The sequence below is a fragment of the Oncorhynchus kisutch genome, linkage group LG15, assembly GCF_002021735.2.
Source record: "Oncorhynchus kisutch isolate 150728-3 linkage group LG15, Okis_V2, whole genome shotgun sequence".
NCBI classification, from domain to species: Eukaryota; Metazoa; Chordata; class Actinopteri; order Salmoniformes; family Salmonidae; genus Oncorhynchus; species Oncorhynchus kisutch.
The window spans coordinates 11,044,908-11,064,355 of record NC_034188.2 but is presented as its reverse complement, the minus strand read 5'-3'; the positions used below and the strand labels follow the sequence as shown (position 1 = coordinate 11,064,355).

The 19,448-nt window shown below is 42.4% G+C and overlaps 1 protein-coding gene and 1 long non-coding RNA gene across 4 annotated transcripts in view; one reads left to right on the top strand and one right to left on the bottom strand.

The window, feature by feature from the left end:
* LOC109905923 (glutamate receptor 3-like) overlaps positions 1 to 9,485 on the bottom strand; it is a 238,939-nt gene extending 229,454 nt beyond the window's left edge. For 2 of the 3 annotated variants that reach the window (XR_004202980.1, XM_031789638.1), the window contains exons 1-2: positions 8,940 to 9,483; positions 7,838 to 7,996 (exon numbers count right to left, since the gene is read on the bottom strand). Coding sequence is in view for 2 of the 3 variants with exons in the window: in XM_031789638.1 (XP_031645498.1) it covers positions 7,838 to 7,996; positions 8,940 to 9,018 (238 nt within the window). In the remaining variant the exon portion in view is untranslated. Of the gene's footprint in view, positions 1 to 7,837; positions 7,997 to 8,939 lie in introns of all 3 variants that reach the window. The other variant, XM_031789639.1, reaches the window with a different exon arrangement.
* LOC116353563 (uncharacterized) lies at positions 1,530 to 5,482 on the top strand. Its single transcript, XR_004202981.1, has 3 exons — positions 1,530 to 2,338; positions 2,456 to 2,593; positions 3,120 to 5,482. It is a non-coding gene; the product is annotated as an uncharacterized LOC116353563 (long non-coding RNA).
* Positions 9,486 to 19,448: the final 9,963 nt, after the last annotated feature.

Below are 19,448 nucleotides of genomic sequence, written 5' to 3'. Positions count from 1 at the left end.
TTGACCAGGGCCCGTAGTAGAGCCCTACATTTGACCAGGACCCAGGGCCCATAGTAGAGCACTACATTTGACCAGGGCCCGTAGTAGAGCATTACATTTGACCAGGACCCAGGGCCCATAGTAGAGCACTACATTTGACCAGGGCCCGTAGTAGAGCATTACATTTGACCAGGGCCCGTAGTAGAGCATTACATTTGACCAGGACCCAGGGCCCATAGTAGAGCACTACATTTGACCAGGGCCCGTAGTAGAGCACTACATTTGACCAGGACCTGTAGTAGAGCCCTACATTTGACCAGGACCCATAGTAGAGCACTACATTTGACCAGGGCCCGTAGTAGAGCCCTACATTTGACCAGGACCCAGGGCCCATAGTAGAGCACTACATTTGACCAGGGCCCGTAGTAGAGCACTACATTTGACCAGGACCCAGGGCCCATAGTAGAGCACTACATTTGACCAGGGCCCGTAGTAGAGCCCTACATTTGACCAGGACCCAGGGCCCATAGTAGAGCACTACATTTGACCAGGGCCCGTAGTGGAGCACTACATTTGACCAGGACCTGTAGTAGAGCCCTACATTTGACCAGGACCCAGGGCCCATAGTAGAGCACTACATTTGACCAGGGCCCGTAGTAGAGCACTACATTTGACCAGGGCCCGTAGTAGAGCACTACATTTGACCAGGGCCCGTAGTAGAGCCCTACATTTGACCAGGACCCAGGGCCCATAGTAGAGCACTACATTTGACCAGGGCCCGTAGTAGAGCACTACATTTGACCAGGGCCCGTAGTAGAGCACTACATTTGACCAGGACCTGTAGTAGAGCACTACATTTGACCAGGGCCCGTAGTAGAGCACTACATTTGACCAGGGCCCGTAGTAGAGCCCTACATTTGACCAGGACCCAGGGCCCATAGTAGAGCACTACATTTGACCAGGGCCCGTAGTAGAGCACTACATTTGACCAGGGCCCGTAGTAGAGCACTACATTTGACCAGGACCTGTAGTAGAGCACTACATTTGACCAGGACGCATATGGCTCTGGTCAAGTATGGTGTCATTTAGGGTTTCCCCTGAGCCTAGGCCTGTATGTAGAACAGTGTGTCCTGCTCATACAGTAGAAGAGGCTGATTCAAACCCCAGCAGATGACTTCAAAAACACATCAAACAAACAGGAATGGCTGTGAGACAACATTCCACTGTTTTCAGTGCAGAAACAGACCGAGCACACGCTGCTTTTCCACACCTTCCTCAACATCATCAAAGGCTCGTACATTTCTCACACGCAGAGTATGGCCGCACACACAAAACGCACCCACACACGCATACTCTTCATGGAGCTGCTATAAGTTGTGAATGGTGACATGATTGTGTGTGAATGAGAAAGCAGAAATGGCGCCCTCAGGAGCCCGACCCTCTCTCTAAGCCATGAGGAAGAAGACTGTCTCTGCTCCTGCCTGCCTTCATGGTTTTAATTTGATTCTGATATCAAGCCCTCTTTCTCCCATGCTCCCCTGCTCCTTCAACACGCGTGAAATTACCAACGCCGTTATCTATAATTTATTTACTCATTTGCTTATTGTTTCTGTGTCCCTATCAACAGCGTGAAGGAGAGGGTGCAGGGCGTGTTCGTTAACTAGGACGCCGTGGTAACAGCCCACGCTTCTCTAGCTGGCTAACTGTGATATGGGAGCTTTGCTTTCTCTGCTTCCTCCCCACCTCTCAGACCCACCTCTCTACCGACCCACCTCTCAGATCCACCTCTCCAACTCTCCACCACCCCAACTCTCAGATCCACCTATCAGACCCACCTCTCTACTGACCCACCTCTTAGACCCACCTCTCTACCGACCCACCTTTCCACCTCCCCACCCCACCTCTCAGATCCACCTGTCATACCCACCTCTCAGAGCCACCCACCTCTCCACCTCTCTACTGATCCACCTGTCCACCCCAACTCTCCACCACCCCACCTCTCAGATCCACCCATCAGACCCACCTCTCTATTGACCCACCTCTCTACTGACCCACCTTTCAGACCACCCCACCTCTCAGACCCACCCCACCTCTCAGACCCACCCCACCTCTCCACTGCAGGACTCAGTCCCAACTAATTTACCGGTTTGGGTATGGTGAAGGGGGTATGGATTTTTTTTCCATCAGCCAATGACAGCGCAATGAGGCGATATGAGGTCTGTGTGCTAATGAGCTGACACTGCAGTGGGGGCTGAGCTGAGGAGACAGAGGAGAGGAAAGGGGACAAGATGAGAGGAGAGCCACAATGACCAGCGGGCCAGACACATCGGGCCAATGTGGTTCCAATTACACAGACGAGGTTTGTGGGTTTAATTCCTGGATGGGCCACGTGTTCTGAGTAGGCTGCATATGTTAACTCTACGATGCTTTGGATAAACATGTCTGCTGGATGACTGTTCCACATTATGTTTTATAGGAGTGGGCAGAACCACAGAGGACCAGAGACGTCTGTTTACAAGGCTCTGCAGCAGAACATTTATGATGTCAAGAGTAGGCCATTGTCTTTTCCCTATCTGGGCAAACCTTTTGACCACATCCAGATGCTGAGTCTACGGTGAGTCTACAGTGAGTCTCTACCGAGATTCTTTACCGGGAGTGTCTACCAAGAGTGTCTACAGTGACCCTACAGTGAGTCTACCGTGACCCTACAGTGAGTCTACCGTGATCTGAGCTCCGCCTACCTGGCAGGCCCAGAGAGCAAATCGAGCGCAGCTATAGGCCTAAGGCTGGCCAATCAGACAGCTCAGATCATCGTGTCTGCACAGTTTCCTCGAGCCATAGACTGTCAAAAGAAACCTAGAATGCATTGCAAAGTAGATGCTGTGAAACTTCTAAACGTTTAAAACATTGACTAGAGAGAGATAACGAATAGAGTAAAGAGTAAAGAGCTGCTTTTTATGACTAAGTTCACATTTAGGTTATTATACAGCACTGTCAACACTTTGTTCAACATTTTATGAGCCATAACATGAGAGTTCTCCCTACTTTCACTTACAATGAATGAGTACACCAAAGTGTTCTGAAAAGCTTGTTGTTTTGTCTTTTTTAATAGAGGAATATTTCACTTTCTCTGGTCATAGGAGGAACAACATGAATTGGTGCATTCAGCAGGAATAATCTAGTGCGACTTAAGTTCTCCACCAGCTGGAAGACTGTCCTCTTTTCTCAGCGGAGGGAAGGAGAGCAAAGGGATTTTGAGTCGGGTGAGAGGCAGCCTCACACTGTCCTCAACAGGAGTACCGCTGAGGACAGGGGTGTCTCTCACAGGTGAAGGATCTTTTAAACAAACAAGAAGAGTTCTACAAGCAGTTGTTACAACAACGAGAATGTAGCTTCAAGTGTTTTGTCCAAATACTGGTGGAGTCAACTAATAAAAGAATGGACCTGACCAGAGAGGTCCAGGACCTGAAGAACAGTTTGCTGTTCTCCCAGGGTCAACTCGATGAGTTGAAACAGGAGAACGGCAAGATGACAGCAATCAGTAAGTCATTGAGAGAGAACATCAGTTCTGTGTGTGAATCCATGATGACAAGGGAGGGACAATCAAGGCAGAATAGCTTGTTGTGGACGGAATTGCAGAATCTCCACGAGACCTGGACGGAGTCTGAGGACAATGTGAGGGAAATTATCTCTGAGAAATTGAAGATGGACACACAGGAAGATTGAGGTGGGGTGCACTCACAGGAATGGAAAACCCACGACAGGCCCAGGCCCAGGCGACAGGCCCAGGCGACAGGCCAAGTTCCTGAGGTTCAAGGACAAGGTAACTGTTCTGGAAAAGCCAAGAACGTGAGAGGAACGTGCATCTTCAACAAGGTCTATCCTGAAGCTGTGCACCAGAAGAGGAAAGAACTGATCCCAGCCATGAAAGCTGCCACAGCACGTGGGGACATTGCTTACAACCTCTATGACAAGATCATTATCCACCCTCCTTCCCAGAAGCCTGGACAGGATGAGAGAGCCAAGACCACAGCACACACCAGTTGATTAATGGACTGCTGAATGTATATATTTTTGTCTTGCTTTGTCTGCTCTTTTCCATATTATGTCTATCTCTGATAAGCCACCCAGGAAAGGGCTGAAAATAGCCCATATGAATATATGTAGCAATATAAATAAGGTTAATGAAATCAGTATCTTGCTAACATCAGGTAACATTCATATTAGCCATTTCTGAGACTCATTTACATCATTCATTTGATGATACAGCAGTAGCAATACAAGGATATAACAAGAGACAGAAATGCTTATAGGGGAAGTGTTGCTGTGTGTGTAACATATATATTCAGAGCCATATCCCTATAATGCTTAGAGAAGATCTTATGTCAAGTGTTATTGAAGTGTTGTGCCTAGTGAACATGCAACCACATCTAAAGCCTTTTTCCTTTGGGGTGTTGCTATAGGCCACCAAGTGCTAACCGTCAGAATCTAAATAATATGTGTCAAATGCTTGATAGTGTATGTGTTGTAAACATAGAGGTTTACTTTCTTGGGGACTGGTTTTCATCAAGCAGTCCGCTCAAGAGGAAGCTTCTCACTGTAACCAGTGCCTGTAATCTGGTTCAGGTTATTAATCAACCTACCAGGGTGTTTACAAACACTACTGGAACAAGATCATCCACATTTTTACTAATACTGTAGAACTTTGTTCTAAAGCTGTATCCGTACCCATTGGATGCACTGATCACAATATAGTGGCTATTATCCTGAAAGCCAAAGTTCCAAAAGCTGGGCCTAAAATAGTGTATGAGAAATCATACACAAGATTTTTCTGTGACTTTTATGTGGATGATGTTAAAAATATTTATTGGTCTGATGTGTTCAATAAGGAGCATCCAGATGCTGCACTTGATAAGAAGCAATTTCATGAATTTACAATTATTGATGCACCTGTAAAGAAACTGACTGTTAGAACTGTTAAGGCTCCATTGATTGAGGCGGAATTTAAAAACTGTATGGTTGAAAGAGATGGTGCAAAAGGAGTGTCTAATAAGTCTGGCTGTACATCTGACTGGCTGACTTACTGCAAATTGAGAAATTATGTGACTAAACTCAACAAAAAATAAGAAGAAACTATATTATGAAGCCAAGATCAATTATATAAAGACTGATGGAAAAACAAAAAAACTTGGGAGTACTTTAAATGAAATATGGGCAGAAAGACATTCAACTTCATCTTTCATCAAATCCGATGGCTTATTCATCACAAAACCATTTGATGTTGCCAATTAAGTTAATGATAACTTCATGGGCAAAGTGGGAAAACTTAGGCAGGAAATGCCACCAACGAACAGTGAGCCATCGTATTCAAGCATAAAAAAAACTAATAATAAAAGACAATCATTGCAAGTTTGCATTTTGTAAAGTTTTTGTGGGAGAGGTGAAACCTTGTTGTTATCGATCAATAATGACAAGCCTCCTGGCACTGACAACATTGATGGAAAGCTACTGAAGATGGTAGCTGACTCTATAGCCACTCCTATCTGTCATATCTTTAATCTGAGCCTAGAGGACAGTATTTGTCCTCGGGGCTGGAGGGAAGCCAAAGTCATTCCGCTACCCAAGAGTGGTAAAGCGGCCTTTACTGGTTCTAACAGCAGACCTATACGCTTGCTGCCAGCTCATAGCAAACTGTTTGAAAAAAATGGTGTTTGACCAAATACAATGCTTTTTCTCTGTAAACAAATTAACAACAGACTTTCAGCACACTTATAGAGAAGGGCACTGAACATGTACTCCACTGACACAAATTACTGATGATTGGTTGAAAGAAATTGATAAAATGATTGTGGGAGCTGTATTGTTAGATTTCAGTGCAGCCTTTGATATTAATGACCATAAAATGTTAAAAAATATTGTGTTATGGCTTTTCAGCCTCTGCCGTATCATGGATTCAGAGCTATCTACTAGAACTCAAAGGGTTTTCTTTAATGGAAGCGTCTCTAATGTCAAACATGTAAAGTGTGGTGTACCGCAGGGCAGCTTTCTAGGCCCTCTGCTCTTTTTATTTTTACCAATGACCTGCCACTGGCATTAAACAAAGCATGTGTCCATGTATGCTGATGATTCAACCATATATATACACATCAGCAACCACAGCTAATGAACTCACTGAAACCCTTAAAGCGTTGCAGTCTGTTTTGGAATGGGTAGCCATTAATAAACTGGTCCATTAATAAACTGAGAAACAAGCTGATCTGACATCTCTAAAACTAAGAACATTGCATTTGGTACAAATCATTCCTTAAATTCTAGACCTCAGCTGAATCTGGTATTGAACGGTGTGGCTGTTGAACAAGTTGAGGAGACTAAATTACTTGGCGATACCTTTGATTGTAAACTGTCCTGGTCAAAACATATATATTCAATGGTTGTAAAGATGGGGAGAGGTCTGTCTGTAATAAAGAGATGCTCTACTTTTTTGACACCACACTCCAAAAAGCAAGTCCTGCAGGCTCTAGTGTTATCATATCTTGATCAATGTCAAGACGTGTGGCCAAGTGCTGCAAGGAAAGACCTGGTTAAGCTGCATCTGGCCCAGAACAGAGCGGCACATCTTGCTCTTCATTGTAATCAGAGGGTTGATATAAATACTATGCATGCCAGTCTCTCTTGGTTAAGAGTTGAGAAGAGACTGACTGCATCACTTCATTTTATAAAAAAAAAACATTAAGTTGTTGAAAATCCCAAATTGTTTGCATAGTCAACTTACACACAGCTCTGACACACAAACTTACCCCACCAGACATTTTCACAGTCCCCAAATCCATAACAAATTCCAGAGAGTGTACAGTATTATAGAGCTATTACTGCATGGAACGCTGTTCCATCTCGTATTGCTCAAATAAACAGCAAAGCTGGTTTCAAAAAACAGATAAAGCAACACGGCACAACGACTCTCCCCTATTTGACCTAGAACGTTTGTGTGTACATATTGATATGTAGGCTACTTGTGCCTTTTGTAAAAACTTTTTTTTAATGTAGTTCTGTCCTTGAGCTGTTGTCTACTAACGTTCTGTATTATGTCATGTTTTGTGTTGGACCCCACAAAGGGAAGCTGCTGCTTTTGCAACAGCTAATGGGGATCCTAATAAAATGCTAAATATTCCCTCCCTTCCCTCAGACTGACCATCAGATAGATGCAAACCATCAGTCCAGTAAAATAAAATACATTTCTGCTCACTCAGCTGTGCCTCGTAATAATTCAACAAATGATCTATTACTAGTGTGATCATATAGCAATTTTAAAAAATAGATAATTTCAAAATGGCCTGAGAACAACAACATTGCAAGGGGAATTCAAGCATAGCCAATATGCAGGGATAATATATTGGGCCTATAGCCTACTGCACTGTTTTTAATAGGTTCATGTTGAATAGGCTTAATATTTGTTTTTAAGTGTATGTTTATTTGTTTTCTATCTGAGAAGTAGATCTCGTCATGCATTTTGACTCAGAAAGTGATCTTGACTCAAAGGTTGGTGACCACTGGTGTAGCGCAACGGCAGTGAACCATCGAAAGGCATTCTGCCCCACAACCCTGAGTACCCTGGTCTTATCTACAACGACAGTGAACCATTGAGACATCTAAAGGTATTCTGCCCCGCCACCCTGAGTACCCAGGTCTTATCTACAGTTGGTTTACACGCTTGTAGCTAAAGCAGACCAAGGAAGATATTTTTTATATACGAATGCCGTGTGTATGTGTGTGTGTGTTTGCGCACTTGTGTTTTCAAGGGAGAATTCTGGACATATTCAGAGCAAAGGGAGATTTTAATTGAAAACAGCTCTGTACTTACATGCATGGGTGACTGAGAAGCTGTTGGACGACTCGAGGTTGTCTACGTTGTAGTTGAGATGGAAGGGTTTCTCCGTAGTGTTTTGGTTGGTGTTGTAGAGCTGAACAGCGAACCTAAACGCACTGTGCTCCTGCACAGTGGACCGCATGAACAGACCACCTAGAAGACATACAGAAACATAATCAACTTCGGCTACCATTTCCCGTCATCATTATTTACACACATTTTACATCCTACTCTCTCTGCCTCAGCTTTTTATTATAGAGGCCACAGGGAACCCCTGGCCCTCGCAAAACCAACACACGGATGTTAGGTACAGTCTTAGAAAAATGGATTCCAAAAGGGTTCTTCGGGCGTTCCCGTAGGATAACTATTTTTGGTTCCAGGTAGAACCCTTTTCGGTTCCAGGTAAAAACCTTTTTGGGTTCCATGTAGAACCCTCTGTGGAAGGGGTTCTACATTTAACCCAAACAGGTTCTACCTGAAAGCAAAAAGGGTTCTTCAAAGTGTTGGGGACTGGGAGGACTGCCGAGGAAGCATTTTAGGTTCTAGATAACACCTTTTATCTAAGAGGGTAGCCTATGGCCTATCGGGCAAAACTTAAGGAAGATACTTGAGGAAGAGACTTGACTTGAATGTAGCTTACATAAGCACTTTTTGTAGCTGCAGGAATTCTCATCGTTCTGTTTATACAAGGATCTCAAGTGTTAAACCAAACACCACAGATCATGTAAACAAGACCATGTCTCAAATGAATTTGGAGAAAGAGATCACACATAATCCATCTTTACTCCTCATCATTCGGTCTACAGAAATCTGTTATTTCGGGATCGTGCCCGCCAATTTTCGCCCTTATAAAGTTGCAACATTTTCTATTCAATCTGGTAGTTTGTTTCAAGCATTTTGGTAACATTGAATTTCTTAACATCTGTAACCAAAGTGACAGCGCAAGTTCACAATTTCTTACTGCAAGCAAAGCAAGTTAGCCCACCTAATAACACACAATAAAGGTCCTACTCCGAAGATAAAACAAGACGGTATTATCCATAAAATTATGGGGAAAAATATGTAATTATTTATAATTATTTTATGATCCACTTACCTATATTAATCTGATTGGGAAATCCCGCGAGTGATCTGCCCGAAAGCCACAATAAAAATAAGACGCATTTTTGTGCCATTTTATCAATTTCTCCAACCTGCGTACTCAACTCCTTAAAAGAGCCTGCCTAAGCAAATTCAGAAGCGAACCCGCGGACGCTGAAAATCCTCCAGATTTATGATGGTCGCTCACAGTGCACCAATTGCTTACAAGGCTGCGGAGCAATTTTCTGCAACTGCGAGGGAGAGAGAGACTTATCCGTCCCAAAGATGGTGGTAGAGAAACAAGCCGATCTGATTAAGAAAACAAGCTTCTCCGATTGGGCCTTTGGCGATTTGGATCAAATGTTATCTGACGTTGAATCAAAAAGCTTCCCTCCTTCTGTGTGTACCGGACAACGTTACTGGGTTTCGCTAGCCCAGCTCGGTTCCACTAGTAAGACTGACTGCAAGACACAAGTGCCACGCTCGTCCACATTACTCCGCGCGCAATCAATAGGAGAAAGCACTGCAATCACAGGCGGCCAATGCTTTTCAATTGGCTACAGTAGCTAACCGCTTACAGCTGGTGCAGCTGCCGCCTCAAGGATATGATGAGGGGAAGTTGGCGTTAGTGAGCACGGATAGGGTAAAGAAAAAACCAAAGAACACAAGTGGATTCATAATTAGAAGCTATTCAAAACCTCCCGGAATAAAGTATACATAACCTCTGGTATTCGTGAATGTGTTGTCATACCGCTATGAACAGAAGTGGATTAGTTGTATTGTTAAACATCTATATAGACTAACCTGTTTAAAAACATATGGACTATCTTTGATTTCCTAATTCTTTTTAAAAGCGTGGGCAAACTGTATCCTAACGTGAAGTACTATTCAAGCATGTCTGTGTCCTCCTCGCTCTCCTTTCAGAACCCGGATAGAGAGCGCAGCATGAGGAGCTGTCCATAGTGCTGAAGTGAGTGGAACTCGGGAACGAGAGAAACACACTAAAACACTGTTGGCATTTGTTACTGGTCGTTTTTAATTATTAATTCCATAATTACTGTACCTTTCTTTCACTTATGACGCAAGATTGCCATTGCGAATCTCTTTTTCTGAACCCACTACAGCTATATATATTTATATGTATGGCTCTGTTGCCTACCACCAATTTTTCGGTTCTCTATGTGTAGCCTAGTTACTATTTTCTAGAAAGTTCTCAGTGAGTTTAGTCTCCTAACAGCCACTCTCTCTCTCTCACTACCCGTCATCACTGTGCTCCAGCCAAACAGAGGAGCAGGTAGCGGATTACTGCGTCATTTATCAACCGCAGCAAAGCTCTTCGAAAATTTAGTTTTTAATTGCATTGCAAATGGGCAAGACTTCAGCCATTGATACTGTAATAGACTGCTTTCCAAATGACCCAGGGTCGACTGTCCGCCCTGTCAAAATATACCTATTAGCACTAATAGACCCCGAGAGCAATGTCTCAGGATCGACAGTCCGCCCTGTCAAACTATACCTATTAGCACTAACAGACCCGAGAGCAATGAGTCAGGATCGACAGTCCTCCCTGTAGAACTATACATATTAGCACTAATAGACCCGAGATCGACAGTCCTCCCTGTCAAACTATACATATTAGCACTAACAGACCCGAGATCGACAGTCCTCCCTATCAAACTATACATATTAACACTAATAGATCCGAGATCGACAGTCCTCCTTATCAAACTATACATATTAGCACTAATAGACCCGAGATCGACAGTCCTCCCTGTCAAACTATACATATTAGCACTAATAGACCCGAGATCGACAGTCCTCCCTGTCAAACTATACATATTAGCACTAATAGACCCGAGATCGACAGTCCTCCCTGTCAAACTATACATTGCTGTAGCTTCTGATGTGACCAACCAGGCCTGTGGTTCAAACCCAGGGATTCTACGCATCACATTACTGTGTGAGCCTGCTGAGCTAAAGCCTTGGTATTAGTTAGGTGAGCTGATACAAGTGTTCACTATCTTGTCTCTCACTTGATCTTGGCTACATCCCAAATGGAACTGTCTCAAATGGTACCCTACTGCCTATATAGGGTACTATTTTTGACCAGGGCCCATAGAGATCTGGTCAAAAGTAGTGCACTATGTAGGGTATAGGGTGTCTTTTGGGACATGATACTTGTTTTCATGAGATATTTTTCTATGTTTACATCATGGAGCTGTGGGGCCTGCTAACATCAATCTTGGAGAAAACCTGAGGATGACTTTGTAGTCAGCAAGACTTTGAACACTAGCTGGTTTAGCATTACAGGGTACAATAAACCCTAGCGGGTTCAGAGTTACAGGGTACAGTAGACCTTAGCTGGTTCAGAGTTATAGGGTACAGTAGACCTTAGCTGGTTCCGAGTTACAGGGTACAGTAGACCCTAGCTGGTTCAGAGTTATAGTGTACAGTAGACCCTACCTGGTTCAGAGTTACAGGGTACAGTAGACCCTAGCTGGTTCAGAGTTACAGGGTACAGTAGACCCTAGCTGGTTCAGAGTTATAGGGTACAGTAGACCCTAGCTGGTTCAGAGTTACAGGGTACAGTAGACCCTAGCTGGTTCAGAGTTACAGGGTACAGTAGACCCTAGCTGGTTCAGAGTTACAGGGTACAGTAGACCCTAGCTGGTTCAGAGTTACAGGGTACAGTAGACCCTAGCTGGTTAAGAGTTATAGGGTACAGTAGACCCTAGCTGGTTCAGAGTTACAGGGTACAGTAGACCCTAGCTGGTTCAGAGTTATAGGGTACAGTAGACCCTAGCTGGTTCAGAGTTACAGAGTACAGTAGACCCTAGCTGGTTCAGAGTTACAGGGTACAGTAGACCCTCGCTGGTTCAGAGTTTTAGGGTACAGTATACCCCAGCTGGTTCAGAGTTACAGGGTACAGTAGACCCTAGCTGGTTCAGAGTTACAGGGCACATGGTAGTAACCAGCTGTTGTTCCAAATAGTTTTTTTTCTCTCTAATATATACAGTACTATTTCTGATAATATATACAGTACTATTTCTGATAACATATACAGTACTAATTCTGATCTCTATTTAGAGTGTCAATTAATATAAAACACCCATTTGTTGAATCTGTCCAATCATATGTGGCGGTGGTGCAGTGTGGTGTGGCTCCAATCAATCATTCTGACAATCAAATCATGATATGGGCCTGTTGTGGCTTGGTCCCTCTGGATTTGGGGGATTCCTTTTCAGAAGTGTCAAAGTGCACATCAATACTCACAACTTACTTCCCAGTGTCAGTAGGACACACACACACACACAGTGTCTGTAGGCCCCCTGGGAGCGTCCCTGCCACCACAGCATTAATCCTTTGTCCCCCCTGCAATCACTTGGACCTGGCTAAAGGCCTAGGTTCAAACACTATTTGTTTTCCTTCACTTTTGCTGCACTTAATTGTGCTTGTCTGGCACAATGGAACCAATGAAATAGAGGCCAAATCTGTAAACCCCATTCACCTTGCACTCCAAGCAGACTTAATCAAAGACGTTTTTGAAAGTTCATTAGTATTTTGAAGCTGTACCCTCTTGGTGCTGGCTAAGAGGCCCAAACTAAGTATCTCTTTTTCATTAAATCTGTGGGAGATTCTCTATTGGTTAAAAAGTCTATCCTCTATGACTCTGGAAACCATTAAGTGGTTGATTGGTCGAGAAGAGTGTCATTTAGTTAGTAGGCCGGAGAAAGGAGCCTGCTTCACGCCTCCATCGACTACTTCGGCAGAGGATGAAGTGTGTTACGTTCCGCCACACCCCCTTTGAATCAGCTGTTGTTTTCTCAAAGGAGGAACGCATACACACATTCAAAAACACGAGACTCCTCCTACATTTGCTCACCACCAGGAAAATGAATGTTTACAGGGTGGAATTAAAAAAAAAATATATATATATATATATAAAAATATATGTATAAAGCGACTAACCACCTGTCCTTACGCACACCTGGCAACCCTCAATACGCACAACTGGAAACCCTCATTACGCACACCTGGCAACCCTCATTACGCACAACTGGCAACCCTCATTACGCACACCTGGTAACTTTCAATACGCACACCTGGCAACTTTCAATACGCACACCTGACAACCCTCAATACCCACACCTGGTAACCCTCAATACCCACACCTGGTAACCCTCATTACGCACACCTGGCAACGTTCAATACGCACACCTGGCAACGTTCAAAACACACACCTGGCAACCCTCATTAAGGACACCTGGCAACCCTCATTACGCACACCTGGCAACCCTCATTATGCACACCTGGCCACCCTCATTATGCAAACCTGGCAACCCTCAATACCCACACCTGGCAACACTCAATACCCACACCTGGCAACACTCATTATACACACCTGGCAACACTCATTATGTTCAGGCAGTATTGGTTATGTTTCCTTGTCTGACATTTCTCGTTTTTGTGTCGTTCTGCATTCATTATTAAACTCACTAACTGCATCTGCTTCGTAACTCCCTGCGTCAACATTACAAAGTGATAAAAGAAAAATGTAGCTAGGTTGTGCAATACATTTTATAGATACTATATTGTATAGATTACTTTATATATACACTATATTTTATAGATAATGTATTTAATAGCTACTGTATCTATACAGTGTCTTAAAAAACTAGCTACATTTGGGATTCTCTCTGGATGTAAAGTGTAAGTTACCAGGTATCAGTCTTTCAAATGAGAAACTATAAAGACAAACAATCAGTCACAGATGAAGTACAGCTAGATGCTGATTAGGCTCTTGTTATCACTGACACCAAACACACACCCACACAGAGAAAGAAACACACAGTTATCAGTGATACTAAACGTTGATGACCCTGTTATATTATTTCTCATCAGGAACTGTGTCTGGTCCATGCTGTGACTCTAGCCACACACACACACACACACACACACACTGTGTGCCTGTCTCCATCTACACTCTACCTCCCCACGATTTTAATTCCTTCACAAGCCCTAATAACCCCCTCGGATAAGATCTTGGCGATAGATAACAATAATTATATGATAATATGCTGATGATGGCTTTAAAGCTGCAATCAGCAGTTCAAACAATAACAAAGTGTGTCCCGGGCCCTTGTTTTGGTAAAAAAAAAGCTTAGGGATGGGGCTGGATAAATGTAACCACTCTCAAATTCATAGGCAGAGCTCTGGATGCAAAGACTGCCCATCCATGACATCAACAATATATAGTTTTAAACATGTTTTTAGCCTATATAGTATTTGTTCACATTTACTCTGTTTACTTACATTATAAAAAACAAGCTCATATTTTGGATTATGGTGAACTAAGGTATAATCTTCAAGAATCAATGGGAACATATATTTAATTCACAAAGTCCAAAAGTACGTAGGAACTGCAGATTGCCCCTTCAAATTGAAAACACTCTGACTACGAGTTGTATAACAGCCCTAAATGATAAGGAATATTACTCATTTAAATTGTAACCCACTTACAGTCAATATTGAAAGGGAGGAAATTAATAGTTGAGTATAAAAAGGAAATGTAGAATTAATTTACTAGCTTAAATAAATCATTATGATGCTTTAACAAAGGCAAAAGTGTCTTTCAAAAACAACGGTTTGACCTCAATATTTTACATTTGTCCAGGTTCTTCCGAATGTCTATGGGTGAAAGTGTGCAAAGCTGCAATCAAGGCAATGGGGTGGCTACTTTGAAGAATCTCAAATATAAAATATATATTTGATTTGTTTAACACTTTTTTGGTTCCTACATTGTGTTATTTCGTAGTTTTGCTGTCTACAATGTAGAAAATAGTAAAAATAAAGAAAACCCCTGGAATGAGTAGGTGTGTCCAAACATTTGACTGGTGCTGTACGTCCTTCAACTGATTATTTTTTACATCTCACACAGAAGAAGTTATAAAGATAATTGAGTTGCTAATGGCAGCCAGCGGGACCCTGGTCGGTCTTCAACTTGAGTCACTCAATGAGATGGGGCAGCCTGGTCATGGCTAGACGGGATCCAGCTTTTGTCAGAATGTACTTTTTGTAGCAGGTTTAGGAGAACTTACACAGCAGGTTAGGATAATTAACGTGGCTGGTTAGGAAAATTAGGTTAAGTTTAGGATAGGGGTTAGGGTTAGCTAAAACGGGGGAAAAAATCATTTAAAAAAGCAACTTTTGATGTAAATTTGACAAAAGCTGGTTCCCATCTGGACATGACCGGAGAGCCCTGAGCTAGCCTGCAACATCACTTCCTGAGTAGATCAAACTGTGCATGTTATGTCTCCACAAGACACCATCTTAACCGACTTCATTTGGCTTTAATGCACTTTTGAGTCTTCACATAGTAATGAATGGTGTCACGTGATCGATTGTTTTGTCCGTTCGTATATACAGCCATTAGTACGGTCCAAAAATGTAAAAGACACACCCTATCCCCTCAGCCCTCTAATTAAGTAGACACTTCTGATGACAAATCATGACGTCTGATGAGTATACACTTGCAGGGCGAGGGAGGAAGGAGTGTATATTGGATAAAAATACTTCTTTGTTTTTAGAATATTGGTTCCGAAATAATATCCTATTGGTGAGCCAACTGGTAAATGCAGAGGGCCTTTTACTCAGTTATAAAGAATTCTTATCACTTTACAAGGTCCCTGTAACACCTAAAAATTTTATAATTGTTTTAGATGCCATTCCCTCAGGTGTTGCTATGTTATTCAGGAACATGTCAAGACCTGACCCTCAGAGTCTACCTTCTGTTGACTCATCAGTAGGAAAGATTTGTTTCTCTTTTGGTCCATTCAACAACAGAGCGAAACAAACCTTTTTTCAGCAGGATGTTGTACCTTATGTACCTTACCTTATGTCATGCTTTATTGGAATGGATTTATTGATAGTATCTGTTGGAAAAAGTTTGGATGTTGCCACACACATACCTACTTGTTAACAAAATTAAGGAAGTTTCCTTTACAATTATTCATAAATATTATCCTGCCAACCACTATATGAAGAAGTTTAAGGAAAACATCAACTCAAATTGTTCCTTTTGTAATGACCACCCAGAAACAGTGTTGCATCTTTTTTGGCATTGTATGCATGTAAGAAAACTGTGGCAAGACATCAGTAGGTTTATAATTGACCACATTTATGAAGATTTTACACTATTGTGGAGAGATGTACTGTTTGGATTCTTTACATACAATAGAAATAAGCTGAAACTTTTTTATGTAATTAATTTCATTATTCTTTTGGCCAAATTTCATATACACAAATGTAAATTTACAAACAGAAAACCACATTTTCGTACCCTACAAAAATAAATTGAACTGTATTTTAAGATGGTTAAATGCTCTACTAACAAAAAAGCTGTTAGAATTGTAAGTATATTCATGTCCCTTAAGGTCCTTGTGTAATTGTAATGTGATATTGTACCCCCTAGCCCCGCCCCCAGCCCTGCCCCTAGCGCGATTGTCCATTGTTTGGAATCTATGTATGCTTGTGTTCCCTCATGTGCTTTATGTATTGATTTGTTGTTAATAAAAATAAAAAATAAAAATAAAAATAATAATACAAAATAAAAAATAAAAAAGGAGGGAGGAATGATTTTTAAATGGACCACCGTTGGCCGGAAATTCGTCACTCATTCATCCAGCGATGATTGTGTTTTCAGCCACTGGTAACTTGTCTGTGGTCTGTGCTTCATATGCGCTACAGTCTATTATGAGTGTATGTCTACTTATATTAAATATATCATTATTAATACACGCCTACAGTATGATAGCTAGCAAATGAATGAGCTATCTAACGTTAGCCTTCCTAGCTGGAACTTCTGAAGAAGGAAGATGTTTTATTTCTACAATTCCCAAATATAACCAAACAGAAACATGACTTTTTACTAGACGTGTTTGTGACGTCATGTGCATTAGTAGCACCATTTATAACTTATTTACATTCGTTTTTACTTACACTTCTATGTTGACTTCTCAATTGATGTTGTTTTCAACTTTTCTGAATTTTCTTAGCGGATGTACAATCGTGAATAATATTATGGGGAGTTTTAGGCCCTGGAGTGAACATAATTGCAAACTCTACTAAAAACCGGGGTTGAGGGGCTTACGTTGCAAACTTCCCTTGTTTGGCTTATCAACTGGACCGCCCTCCAAGATGGCGACCGGGATTCCCCCAAGGGCATAAAGCGAGGGTAAGTGGACGAGGGCGTATCTTTTAAGTGTTTGGACTGCAAAAATGGTGTCGTTCACACGCATACCTGCCCTCTCATTGGCTAGAATGGTCCCACCTGGTCTCGCCTCCTTCATCCTGCCTTCCATCGTTAAGGACATGCATTTCAATTGTTACATCGGTCACTCGACTATCTTGTCAATATAATAGATCATCTTTGATATGCATGCGCACGTCAGCGGGCACTCCTTGTATAGAACCTGGATGTGCATGGGTGGAGTTCCGACCAGCGGGAACAAACACAAAACAAACACAAAGTAAGCGCTCAAAATGTATGAAACTGAAAGCAAATAATTTCACTTGATTTACAAACATAAGAAAACGATGAAGCAAATGAACATGCAAAATTAGCCATGAATAGTGTACAAACATTAGAATCTAGAAAGTTGGGCTAAATCATATTTCATTCAAAAAACAAGCAGATTGACTAAATATTTTTCTTCTGAAGATAACATTGTGCCTTGTCTATAAGATACAGTATGACTACAATTTAACAGAGATGACGGCTGATTAAATGGTTCACTAAGGTCCATGGATTGTGGCTAAATGGACGTTTTCTTACAAGGATCTCCCTGTAAGTCCTCAAAAACCATTCTTTGTAACCTTGAAAGGGTGTGATTATCACCATTCAGACAGGTAAGTACCACATTTTCATTGTGTTTTACATTTAAACGTCTGATTTCTTCAACCTCTGCAGTCACCTAGAAGTATCCATAATGTCTCCCATTTTACCCCTCTCCTCCACTGAGGAAACAGGCCCTCTTCTAGAAGTATCCATGATGTCTCCCATTTTACCCCTCCCCTCTCCTCCACTGAGGAAACAGGCCCTCTTCTAGAAGTATCCATAATGTCTCCCATTTTACCCCTCTCCTCCACTGAGGAAACCGGCCCTCCTCTAGAAGTATCCAAAATGTCTCTCATTTTACCTCTCTCCTCCACTGAGGAAACAGGCCCTCTTCTAGAAGTATCCACAATGTCTCCCATTTTACCCCTCTCCTCTCCTCCACTGAGAAAACAGGCCCTCTTCTAGAAGTATCCATGATGTCTCCCATTTTATCCCTCTCCTCCACTGAGAAAACAGGCCCTCTTCTAGAAGTATCCATGTCTCCCATTTTACCTCTCTCCTCCACTGAGGAAACAGGCCCTCTTCTAGAAGTATCCATAACGTCTCCCATTTTACCTCTCTCCTCCCCTCCACTGAGAAAACAGGCCCTCTTCTAGAAGTATCCATGATGTCTCTCATTTTACCCCTCCCCTCTCCTCCACTGAGAAAACAGGCCCTCATCTGCAATCATAGAAATGTAGTCTTGTGGGAAAAGGACGTTGATTAGTGCAGTCGAACTGTGCAGTTAATCAAGCATTATAAAGGCTGTGTCCCGAAATAGCACCGCATTCCCTGTGTAATTTACATTTTACATTTGTGTCATTTAGCAGACGCTCTTATCCAGAGCGACTTACAGTTCGTGCATTCATCTTTAGATAGCTAGGTGGGGCAACCACATATCTAAGTCATAGTATGTACATGTTTCCTCATCAGCAAAGTCAGAGATAGTAAAAGGGGAAAGAGTCAAGCGTTAGTTCACTAAAGGCATTTTTATTTGGTGTGGGGGGAGAGGAGCTCTGGTCAAAAATAGTGCACTATATAGGGAATAGGGTGCCATTTTGAATAGGGTGCCATTTGGAACATGGCCATAGAATAGACTGAGAGGTCTCAATGACGTCTGAAGAAAAGCCCATCACGCTAGTCCGGATGTTGGAAGCTGATAAGAGACTCTGTTCCTCAAGGCAGTCTCCTTCATTCTCACTTAGACACAGAGACACACAGATACAGAGACACAGAGACACAGACACACAGGCAGAGAGAGAGACAGACAGAGACAGAGAAAGAAAGAAACAGAGACCGAGAGAGAGACAGAGAGAGAGGGAGACTCTCCCTATATAGGACACTGGGAGAACACAATGCAATGCCCTTAGGGAATGGAGGAATAACAAGTAACACTGGAAGTGACACAGTTGCAGGATTTAGACTGATCTGAAGGCCTATAGAAGGAACAGATCTGGTCAGCGAACACACTGTACTGTGTACATTGGCTGAATGGGATTTTATTCACACGGTTAGTGAAATAAATTAATTGATTATCAACAATGACTACAATGAGGAGGTGAGAGCCCTGAAGAAGTGGTGAAAGGAAAATAACCTCTCCTTCAAAGTCAACAAAACAAAGGAGCTGATCGTGGAATAAAAGGAGACAGC